Source organism: Adiantum capillus-veneris, chromosome 20, assembly GCF_014529385.1.
Source record: "Adiantum capillus-veneris isolate H3 chromosome 20, ASM1452938v2, whole genome shotgun sequence".
NCBI classification, from domain to species: Eukaryota; Viridiplantae; Streptophyta; class Polypodiopsida; order Polypodiales; family Pteridaceae; genus Adiantum; species Adiantum capillus-veneris.
In genome coordinates, this window is record NC_140950.1 from 81,047,934 (window position 1) to 81,060,335 (window position 12,402).

General features: G+C 43.9%; 1 protein-coding gene across 1 annotated transcript; it reads left to right on the plus strand.

Moving 5' to 3' along the window:
• Positions 1 to 214: 214 nt before the first annotated feature.
• Positions 215 to 12,088, plus strand: LOC147432814 (putative receptor-like protein kinase At1g49730). The gene is made up of 8 exons (XM_086492619.1): positions 215 to 838; positions 8,064 to 8,374; positions 8,507 to 8,768; positions 9,128 to 9,180; positions 9,263 to 9,333; positions 9,404 to 9,493; positions 9,657 to 9,741; positions 11,162 to 12,088. The coding sequence occupies exons 2-8, from the start codon at positions 8,071 to 8,073 to the stop codon at positions 11,683 to 11,685; spliced, it is 1,389 nt and encodes a 462-aa protein (XP_086348745.1). The 5' UTR covers positions 215 to 838; positions 8,064 to 8,070; the 3' UTR covers positions 11,686 to 12,088.
• Positions 12,089 to 12,402: the final 314 nt, after the last annotated feature.

The following is a 12,402-nucleotide window of genomic DNA, read 5'->3' on the forward strand; positions in this document are numbered from 1 at the left end:
TGGGCTTCAACGTTCTGCTCTCTATCAGGAAGGCACTTTTAGCTCTCTCTCTCTCTCTCTCTCTCTCTCTTACTTTCTCTCACTACAACACCTCAAAGGGCTTGTATGTGCTCAAAATGCAACCGTAGCCGTAGGTGCATGTGCGTAGTCTCTCTCCCCTCCTCTTGAATAACAGGTCTTGAGTTGAACTCCTCGTCGGCTAGATCTTTAAGGTCTCTTGGGATAGTTTCCTACGACGTTAAAACTCTCTTCTTCTGCCCCCGTGACTCTCGGATTTACAGTTATGGAGCCAGCCTGCCACCTCCTCTCTCTCTCTCTCTCTCTCTCTCTCTCTCTGTTCGTCTTTACACTCACAACTTACAAGCTGCCTTCTTCATCGCCCACATGTTTCCGAGAGAACTGCATTCTGCAGCCAGCAGGAAAGCGAAGAGGGTCCAGCCGTAGAACACTGATTGAGCGACGTACTATGTAGTGTGGAGAGAGAGAGAGAGAGAGAAAGAGAGAGAGATTTTTGTCAGTAGCAGCCAACAGGGTACAACACATTGCAGGGATGTCAAATCAAGCTCGAGAGTGAAAGGGAACGGCTTGGTATAGCATAATAGCTGTGTGTGTGTGTGTGTGTGTGTGAGAGAGAGAGAGAGAGAGAGAGAGAGAGAGAGAGAGAGAGAGAGACACACCACCTCGCGCGTGCACACACGCATACTCCCAGTCTCACAGGTGCTCTCTAACGCGGGCGCGCACGTCAGTTCAAGCTAGCAGCACACCTCAGCAACTCATCGAAATAGTGGCTTCTGCATGACCTTACAACCATACGAGCAGCCAGGCTGCGCCCAAACAGGTAAGCTTTTTCTCAGAAAGGTCTAATCAACCCACTATCTGCAGCCTGTAGACAATTGCTCCAAAGTGCATCTTCTGTGGAACAGCTTTTAATTGTAATGAAAGTCTAAGCCAAACGCTGTTTATCGGCCCTTAAACCTCCTTTTCTATCTATTTTTGATGGAATTGTGCTGGCGGTTTTCACAACATAGCCAGCATCTATCGGTTGTAACATGTGCTCCAGTTGCTTGCAGTTGATTTCTGCATTTGCAGAAGAAAATTGCGATGCATTTCTTTGAAACCATAAAGTGCCTAGAAACAACCATGTAGATTACATTTTTTTCATCTATCCTGGCTTCAGACATGCAAGCATTCTTTTGAAGAGGTCACTCACGAACTTGTACTGAATCCCTAAATGGAATATATGCATTTAGCAGTTCCAGCAAGCAATTGAGTTCGAATCATACACAGACTTGTCTGCGTAGAACAAAGTGGCTCTCCCATTTGTAAGCATAAGGGAGCTTAGAGAGAAGTGTTGAAAGCTACATATGTCATATGCAGATGGAGAATGTAGTGTAGCATTTGTTGTGGATGGCAAGTTGCCACATTATGCACCTTGCAAGCCAGGCATTTTGTCCCACATGTTCCTCTTCCAATGCGAGCAATAAATTTTGTGCATAGCACACTCTGACTTATGTTTCACTGATTGTTTTGATCGTTATGCTGCATTGGAAAAGGAGTCAATTATTAATTGGATCCTTGCTCGATGTTGCTCGTCTGGCACATTAGCAGGGTAGCTATTGTGGTTTAATCAAGATGGGGTAATGGCTTTGCTGAAGGGGAATACCCAGATTTGTGTTAGCGATAGACTAAGCATCAGTAGGGATCCTGGTAGCAGACCCACCGCAAGAATGTGTCCTTTTCTACCTCTTAGCACATAATAGGGTTTCTTTTAAGGGCCATGAGGTATTATCTTCCAGCTAGAATACATATCTTCTTTTCAGCTCTGTTTTCTGAACTTTCGTAAAAATAGTTCAAATATTTGTGACATTCAAGCTACATACTTCGTTCTGCACACCAATGAAAAGTTCGCAATACTAGCCATGTAAGTCCAAAGAAGCAAAACAATTTGTGTTGACATTTGCAAGCAGAACTTGAAATGAGAGTTGAGTAAGAGGCCTCTCACATATGAGGTGAGTTGAGGGTTTGAGAATAGCACTTTGTGGGATTGAAAAGAGCACTGGTTTGTCAAGAAAAGGCTTTTTTGACATAGCAGGTTCTTTTTCTTCCTATTTAGAGAAGAAGTTGATAGCTTGCAATGTTAGGAACACTGTGATCGACTAGCCACCTTCACCATAGAGATTAGCTTGTCACCTTCACTATGCATAAGTCTAGCTTTGTCTTAATCAAGAACTCCACGTTGGAATTGATCAAGCCATAGGCTGCTTTTTGTCTTTAAGCCACCTTCCATCTTTATTGGGGCCATCGGTTGCGGTCTCGACGTGGTGGAGGGATCAACGGCAACACGTCAGCCTCTCTTCACCTCCTCGGCGGCCTCAAACACCCTGAGCTTCTCAAGAAGCACCCTCACCCTTAGTCCATCGTTCATCGGGCACCCTTCCGTCTTCATCTCTATGTCTTTGAACGATGATCGACATCGGATACAGGAAAATCCGGATCTTGAATACCAAGATTTGCTTGCCTTGTATGTGGATATGGAAGGAGTTGGAGAACCGATTCCTAACCCTCTTGTACATTTGCATTCACATGTAGCGTGCATCCACTCGAAGATAAAAGGTAAGGGTGCTCAGAGGTATTTCGCATTGTTTTCACGACAAGGCTATTCGAGTGGTCGTACTTTCTCGCAAGGCGGAGTCAGTACCAAGGCTGGTATTCTGCGACAGTAATAAGGCTACATAGTAACTTCTTTGGTTGGTGGTTACATTGCAGCAGTACCTACATCTGCAGTATCCACAAGTATGGTGGAGTTTTCATTGGTTTGGTGTTTGTAGGGATGAAAACCGTTGGTCTATTGGGTATTTGTCACGTGACACATCCAACCTTATGTGTCCGTGGACAAGCTACAGCATGATCAGGGTTCAGTAAGTCCAGTCAGTCTAGATTTAGAAGTGATCTGGCACTTTTGTGAGTCTATTCGTAGACCGTGCATGCCCAGTCACTTAGTGTAGATGCATATCCTCTGGTTGCACACAGCATGATCATAAGCATTCCTATCAGAATCCATCAGAATCAGTTAGGGGACTTTTCCAGTACATTTAGCCTATTTTAGCTATTTTTTTGATATTTTTCACTTATTAATTTAAGTGACTTTCCAACAAAAGTAGGTAGGGCAATTTGGGTAAGAAAATATATAAGCAAACCAAAGCTAGCACTAAATGGCAGAAGAGGCAATAGGAGCCAAGCTCAGCAGGCAACTTCTCAATAGGACCTTGGCGGTTTCCCCCATCAAGCAAGAAGACCATCGCCAGAAAACCCATTCCACTAGCGTTTTTGGAACTACACCAGCCTGGCGTTTTGCATCAGCACCATCGCCCACAAGTCCCAGTAGATAGCGTTTTTGCATCAGATCTCCCCGCAGCAGAAAACAGCTTCCCTAGCGTTTTTGCCAACAGCTTCCCTAGCATTTTTGGATTTCAGCATATGCAGAGATTTCAGCATCAGAAGACCTACAAGATCAGCCCAAAGAAGTAGCAGATTCAGCTCTGTAAGACCATCAGTTTTCAGCCCTAAATCTGCAGATTTTCAGCGACAAAGACCCACAGAAAACAGCCCCAAAATCAGCTTTTTGGCTTAGTCGTAGATTTCAGCCCATAGCGTTTTTGGACAGCAGTAGAAAGATTGCAGATTTCAGCCCTTAGGTCGACTTCATCATCCCCGTCGTCATCGTCGACATAGCCTAGACTTACATCAGTCTCATGCATACCATTTGTACCAGATTGTGCAATCATAAGTAGACCACTCTCGCCTACGAGAGTGGAGCCTTCGGAGGAGGGTTTTACAACATCTCTGGTGTCGTATCTCTCTTCTCTCTCTATCTCTCAGTCTCATACACTTGCACGCACACTATCCACTCACTTTGTTTGTGATCATAACTCTCTCTCATTAAGAACGGAAGGCTCTCCCTTCCATAAGAACAAAAAGGAACCTTGAGCACTGTTCGGAGCACTCATCTTGAGCAAAGCGCAAACATTCATTCCGCTGTACCTAACAGTATTGGTGCTACGCGTACTAACTTTGGTTCTTCTGCTTCTTGCCTTAGGAGGTGAGACCCCCGAGTCACTTATATACTGATCTCCATGCTGGGTCGAGCAGTCCTTTATCCAGCTCCACGACCTTGATGAAACAATGCTAGAAGTCACTTGTTATTATTAAGTGCCTTAAGGGATTGTTCACATGCTATACGCTGAACTGATTGTACTATGCAAGAGAGGGTATGCAGATATGACTTGCCTGAACATGCATGTCTTGCTAGAGGCTCACAAAGCGCCAAGCTCACGAGTTCATCCTGTTTTCCATGTTAGCCGTTTACGAAAACAGCTAGGACAGAATGATAATGTCATTGACATAGGTGTGCTGGTTGACCTTATCGAAACGCCAAGCATTTCTCATGAGCCCGAAAAGATTTTGGATTCTCATGAGCTTCGCACCAGACATCATATCAGACAAGAGGTGTTGGTAAAATGGCTAGATAGACCTGAAGAAGGTTCTACATGGGAGAATGTCTCCGCACTTAAGAAACGTTTTCCTACGTTCATTTTCGAGGACGAAAACGATTCTCCAAGGGGGGGTAATGTAAGGACATGGGTCCTATGGGCAAGGCCACCGACACGGCCGGACAGTGTGTACGCTAGGGGGAGGCTATAAGATAGCACGGTTGGGTGGAGACTAGCACACGCATTATCACCGCCCTTCCAGAAACGGTTCCTTGTCGGAACCCAAGGTTGTTGAGCTGTTGGAGGCTAGCCACCAGAGGGGCGGTGTGGCGAGCCCTTCCCTGTCAGCGACGGCCGTGCACGTGCCGCCAGCCATCGGCTTGTTGGTTGGTGGCCTCTGTGAAAGTGCCAGCCGATGTGTCCTGGGTACTTGTTTGCTAGGTATGTTCAGCCTTGGGGGACTGAGCATTTGATGTGAAGGTCAAAATCTCCTGCGACGATAGGACTTCGCGAAGTGGCCAATTTGCTACAATATTTGTTCTTATAGCGGTTCTTTGAGATATGTCCAAGCTTGCCACATTCGTAACATTTGCAATTTGTTTGCAAATGAAGCACTGGTTTGGGAGTCCCGAGTACTCCACCCTCCGGTGTGGCCACCCACCACTCACCCTCGGAAGAAGGACTACCTTTGGGAGGGTATGAGTGGCGAGCACAAAATGCCTACTATGGGAATACTTGCAGCCTGGATAGCCACTGAAGCTGCCGTGCATGGGGTCTTCAAGACTATCTCAATCTCGGAACAAATCTCTCTCCCCAGGCCGGGGAGGCAGATCGAAATGGAAAATCCGCTTCCTCGACAAGAACATTTGAAGCTGGGTCGAAACCATGGTGCCACTACCGAAAATGAGTGCCGATCTCTCGGGCTCATCGAGATGACCTTAGTAGCCATCTCGGGAGTCTCATATCCTCGCCCGAGAAGCTGTATGTCGATGATCTTTCCCACCTCTGCTAGGAGACGGGCCTGAAGGAGGTCTTGCACCTCTGCCAGGTCGACTGCCAATAATCTTGCAGATGACAGAGGTGGCTTGAAGACGCTCCACCTCTACTGCAAGGATTGCTTGCTCTATTGATGAGAGAGCAAGTCTGATGGTGGGCTCGACGAGGGGGATTCATTTGAGTCCCTCTAAGACAGAGCAGGAGCTTCCATCTGTGTCTGCTACTGCAAGTGAGGGCGAGAAGTGTTCGTGCTGGGGCGAGGTTCGTCAACGAAACCAGGGAGCCGCTGACGAAGCCCGGCCAAACAAAGAAGTGTAAGCAAATGCAGTTGGATACGGCATAGACGGGAGCAGTTAACAGCGAGCAGGCAAGAGAGGTCCCCCTAAAAAAAAAAGAAGAGTAATTGTCCTTAGTTATGCCTGCAAAATAGATAGTAGACAGACAATAGATTAGTAGACTTTGACTCTAAGCTTACATGCATTTGACCACTTTAAACCATGCACCGGCACAAAAGTGATGACATGGCACTAGGACTTGGTGGCCAAAGATAGAACAGCGTGAACGCAAAGCGATGATGTGTCAAAATCGTATGGCCCAGCTGACATAGCAGCATGATTTGTGGCACTATTGGCGGAACTCCTACGTTGCAATCTTCTACGCAACTACTGAGCTTTGAGCATCAAAATTTTTTAGCAAATTCTTTTGGGCGCCAGTGCTTTGCTTTTCGGCCTAGGGGCTTTCAATAGGTTGCGTTTCGGCCTAGGGCCTCTAAATATGTGCCTTGGGGCTCGTCTCTGGTAAATTAGTGTATGGTTACACATTGCAAAGGGACTCCTTGAGAGTTGTACTCTATATAAAAAGTACTAGAAGGAGCGCCAGACTTTGGGGCCAGTGCATCTAGAAGCAGAACTGTGCCACTTCCTCTCTAGACTACATTGAGTTTTGAAGTGCAAGTGTTAAAGTTTTTGTTCTATTCTTGTGTTGATGTGAGATTAGTGTCTTGTCAGTGTGAAGATGATTACAAAAATTACGGACGGGTGGCACTCTTGTCAAATTTCTTTCTCAGCACCAAGCTCAGACGGTTGCTCATACTTGCTTGGCAAAGCCTAGAGGACCTATTCAATCTTCATTATAGGATGGTGTGGCAGACGAGTCAAAGGTTGTTTATCTTTGTGATACTCGATTGTGGGGCACATTTTTTATTGGCTTTGGCTTTGGCTTTGTGAGCCGTAATTGGAGCAGGATGACTGGACTAGTTTTAGAGGAGATGAGGCTGATCTCTGATTTTTCCTATTAACCTATAGCTGTTGATGACATGCCCACACAGCATGGTGTACAACACATGCTTCCAGAGCCTGGCGGGCATTGATGGTAATTTCGGGATCCCTACTTTGTTACCCATTGGTGGACAAGATTGTCTATGCAAGGCGGCCATGTGGTTCTGCTTGATGCAATGGTGGACTGCAGCTTACTTCCTAGGCCCTAGATCCCTATCTTCTAGTGTACCTAGAATTTCAAAGTAGGTGTTAGAGTTTTGGAGGTCATTTCCTTGGTTTCTCCATCCAAATCTTGTGAGAGCTTCTTTGTGGCTATGCCTGGCCTTGCGAGACTTTTCTAGATTCTAGGAAGGTGAGGGAAATTTCCAGGTCCAACCGGTCAGTTGTAGGCCTTTGTAATGGGCACCCTATCTTTAGCCCTATTTCCAGTGTATTCTTGTATTTATGGCTTGTGGGGTTTCTACAGGCGGGTTGGGCATTTTTGCAGGCCCCAACCTTGACCACAAGATAAATGTGATTCCAACTAGCAACCCCGTTTCTCGTTACCATAATTGGAGGAAAATACAAGTCTATCTTGACCTTATAATAATGGCTTGTCTGCCCATATGACGTCAATGCCTTAAAAATAATCCTGGCCTATATGACAAATCAGGCTAAAATGCAAATGCAGTCCAAGTTGGCTGTACAAATGTGAGATGCAGCCTAGGCACCATCTGGTGATGACCAGATCTCCACCAGGTGTGTAGGGCGGGCTCTATCGACATGCGACATCAGACGTGCTCATGCAAATCTGGAGTTTGAATTTTTCTTCACCAAGGGCACAGCTTTCTGTAGAAGTGGGATTTTGAAATGAAAAATGGGAATTGATCAGAGCCTACGAAGGATCGCTCAAAACGTTTGGCTGTTAGCAAAAAGTTTCAAGGGAAGACCAGCACTGCAAGCCGTCTCTTTGCTGCTTCTGTTTTATCAGCCCTCATATATCCTTGACAGCAAACTATCTTGTTGCATTCAAAAAAATAACCTGCTGCCTTGACATGGGTCCAGAACAACAAGAATTGCATGAACCTCAAATGCATTGGTTCCATGTTTTCTTGATTTGCAGATTTGAAAGTGTCTCTCTACATATCTAATGTGAAGTTTCATGAAAGATACATATTACACAAGTTGGAGAACACATCAGCTTGTCTAGATGTTGATTCTTGAAGCTCTTAAGAGTTTTGTCTATGGATGTTGAATGATTTGAAGCAATACCATATTAAGCTGAATCTGTTTGACATATTTTTCCTTTTGCATTTTGCAGCTCAAAGATGGTGGCCGAAGGGCCACTTTCATCGATTTCATTGCCTGCCCTCCCTCTTGAATCACCATTAGCATCATCTACATTCCATTCGCACTTGCACTTAAATTCGTCTACGCATCCGACCATCTTTGTGGCACTTGGCACTGTTATCACGGTGATCTCCCTAATTTTGCTAGCATTACTTGTGCTGCTCATAAGGAGGAAGAAGAAAGAACTAGACGGCCCAAAGAAACAGATTACTGGTATCCTACCGTCATGGAAGAAAGATATCATCTCGAGCCCTGGTCGTCATTTCAGAAAGTGGAAAAAAGGTCAGATACTTCAGAACATATGAATTCATGTGAGTTCAGTGGGATGTTCATGTCTGAACAACCCATTATTTGTAGTAACAGTGTCAATGATCATTCAAACCATAACATTCAACTGCCTTTGTATACTAGCAGGCTCCTCAAGCTCCTTTCAACGGTTTAAGTACAGTCAAATTCAAAAGGCTACAGATGATTTCAGCACAATTATTGGGCGTGGAGGCTTTGGTACTGTATATAAAGCAAGATTTGATGATGGATTAACAGCAGCAGTCAAAAGGATGAATATGATCACAAGGCATAGCCAACAAGAGTTTTCTAAGGAAATGGAGTTTCTTGGTCACCTCCATCATAGGCATCTTGTCAGACTCCGAGGCTTTTGCATGAAAAAACAGGAAAGGCAAGTCTTATTTAAATGGCTGATGGGAGCACAGGGCCATGTACATGCCTGGGTGTGAACTTGCACTTGTGAATCTGCCCTTAGAGATAATGAATGAGACATACAAGTATCTCACTAAATGATATCTGATAATCATTCTCATTGCACATTGCACTCCGTATCTGAATAAGTAGCTGTGTCCAAGACAGATCAATCTGTTAGTCAGATGATAGGTCTCTTTCAAAGCTGAACAGAGAAACTGGAAGTATGCTTCATTCAGTTATCATCCCAAACCACCTGCAATTGTACCTTTCAATCATTATGGCCAAAATAGGGCCCTTGTTACAATAAGTGTTCTCATGATGCACATTTTCTGGCAGGTTTCTTGTGTACGAATATATGGAAAATGGTAGCCTCAAGGAGCATCTGCAAGGTAAGACAAAGGTACAGAAGACACCCTAAATTTATGAACATATGTAAGTCTTGATGTGCTAATGAATTCTCAAGTTCTGCAGGTACTGAGAGCAAGACTCCATTGACTTGGCGAACAAGGTTACAGATTGCCATTGATGTTGCATCAGCTCTGGTCAGTGCTAAGGCATTGCAATTGCATGTTTGCTAGGATTGTGTGATTAACTTTGCATTTCCACCAACAGGAATACCTGCATTGCTACTGTGAGCCGCCTCTGTGCCACAGAGATATCAAATCAAGCAACATCCTGCTAGATGACAAGTTCACAGCGAAGGTACGATTTCCAAATGTGCAAGACCCACTACTCTTCTTGTCTTCTTGCCATAAAGGCTGTACACGTCTTGCTTTCAAAGAAACATGAGGCATGCGATTCTCGAAACATTTGAGGAAAGACATCGCAGCTTGGAACACTTCATGATATACAGTGGCTCCTGCAGGTTGCAGATTTTGGCCTCGCGCATGCTGCCCCCGACTCCACATCTGATTTCCAACAGATTACAACAGATATACGAGGAACTCCAGGTTTTTTTGCTAGATCTTTCTTGAACTTCATAACAATGTACAGACAGAAAGTACCCATGTTTGGTTTCCTTCCATCACAGTAAATTTAAAAGCTCTTTGTTCTAATATTTTCCATCTGGACGAGGCTCACTTTTGTAGAGCCTTTCAAAATGAAGCCAACTAATTTAAAATGGTGTTAGAAATCCTGCCAACAAACATGTACCTTTAATTTAGGGAAAATTACCAAGATACCTCTGAAATTTGGGGAAATTCCTTAAATACCCCTCATACCCCTCACATTTTGCGAAAAATTCGCTAAATCCCCTTAGATTTTTTCAATATTCTCAAAATACTCCTTGTTATCTCACAAACATCTCGAAACACTTTCCTTTTTGCAACTCTTCATTGGAAGATTAGTTTTCCCTCAAATAGGATTTGGATGATATTGTTGGCTCTCAAACTGAAATGGCTTCTTAATAGTTTACACAAATGCCTCTATTTGTGAGCTCATTGGTGAAAATTTTTATGGGGAAAAGCCATTTAAAGATAGGTCTCTATTGTCAAAAACATTAAAGTACACAAAATTTGTAGCAATCCATCCAAAATCGATATAAGGGTATTTGGGGAATTTTTAGGGGTATTTTGGTGATTTTCACTAAATGAAAAAATGGTGTTGGAAATCCTGCCAACCAACATATACCCTTAATGTACAATAAACAGATGAAAATATTGCTTACAGAAGGAAGATAAGATGACATGTGAGATGCATTACCACAGGCCATGTGAGCTATTCACCTAAAATTTATACAGTATATAAAGAGTTATTCAAGGAGAAGCAAATGGAAAGAATGGCAGACAATCACACATCTTTCTCCCACATATCAGGTCTTGAGTTCAAGTTTCGTTGGATAGATCTTTGAGGTCTCTTGGGATTGTTCCTACGATGTCAAAGAAAGAGGAAAATGGAATAACCTTTCTCTCAATTCATGGGTGTTTGTGTGTGAGAATAAGAAGAGGAAACTGGAATAACCTTTCTATTACCCAACTGTGGTAGATTGGTTATCCCAGTTCCCTCTGGAATATCAGGTCTTGAGTTCAAGATTCGTCAGATACATCTTTGAGATCTCTTGGGATTGTTCCTACGACCTCAAAGAAGAAGAAACTGGAATAATCTCTCTCTCTTCTCATGGGTGTGTGTGTGAGAATAAGAAGAGGAAACTGGAATAACCTTTCTATTACCCAAGTGTGGTAGATTGGTTATCCCAGTTCCCTCTGGAATATCAAGTCTTGAGTTCAAGACTTGTTGGATAGATCTTTGAGATCTCTTGGGTTTGTTCCTATGACGTCAAAATCTCTCTTCTTCTCTTCTCTGCCCTTCAAATTCACTGTATTGAGTTCACTCTGACAACCATTCAAGACCACTCACTATCTAATTTTTCAGGCTATATGGATCCTGAGTACGTGACCACGAGAAGGTTGACAGATAAAAGTGACATATATAGCTATGGGGTCCTACTCCTGGAGTTAATCACAGGTCGTGCAGCCGTTCAAGATAAAATGAATTTGGTAGAGTGGGCACAAAGGTTTCTTACAACGGAGGCGAATATGCTAAATATCATAGACCCATACATGAAGCATACCTGCGACGCAGATGAGCTCAAGAGTTTATTAACTCTGGTTAAAATGTGTACAAGGAAGGAAGGAAGAAGGAGGCCTTCTATACAGCAAGTGATAAGGTGGTTGCAAGAAAAGCTGGACCTGAACAATGCAGAGAACTTGCAGCATTCTTCAGCATTTATGCTTTCAAGAGACTATGTGATTGGTGAAGAGTCTCTGTCGTATTTAAACATAAGCGATGAGATTGGATCGTTAAGTTCGTCGTTGTCTTTGTACACTCCATCGTCAGAATGTTGTGTAAGCTTCAGATTTGAGACGCCGCCCCCTATTTCGCCAGCAGCTGGATAGGAAGGAAGAGGAGGAAAGCATTGATTCCCAAACAGAGCCATATGTAACATGGCATTAATATTGATAGCCTTGGTCCCCTTAATGAACTTGCTAAACCTGAACCTGCATAGACTGGCCCGGACCGGCAGACGATGATGCTCACAGCCTACTTCACACGGCATGTTGACCCCTGTTTTCCTGATGAGTGGGGATGACTCAACAACAAGAGCTGCTCCATTCATTCTGTATTACCTTCTGAACTCTCTCTCTCTCTCTCTCTCTCTCTCCTCTGGTGATTTTTGTATGTCCCTGTGGGCTTACTCATGTATAAATGGTGGTACCTTAGCCCCTGTTTTGATACATTCTTCAACAGGGGCTCTATCAATAATACAAGAGCATGTAGAAGAAACAGCTTTTGAGCTAATTTTGGCTATGAGCAATTCTTTCCCATCAAACTTTTGCTCTGTTGCATTAATCATGGGAAGATTTAGAAATTTTCTCATGTAGGAAAATGGAGTCTGTTACAATGTTTTTCATACAATACACAACATCATGAGCTTCTGCTTGAGAGGCACCGCATACCTAGCTAGGTACGATTGGGGGCAGGGGATCGCCCCCAATCGTACCTAGCTAGGTATGCAGTGCCTCCCTCACGGAAGCTCATGATGTTGAGGTAAGTCACAATGTGGGAATTATTGCGAGAATTTGTCCAAAACTTCTTGTGATTGGCTTGACATT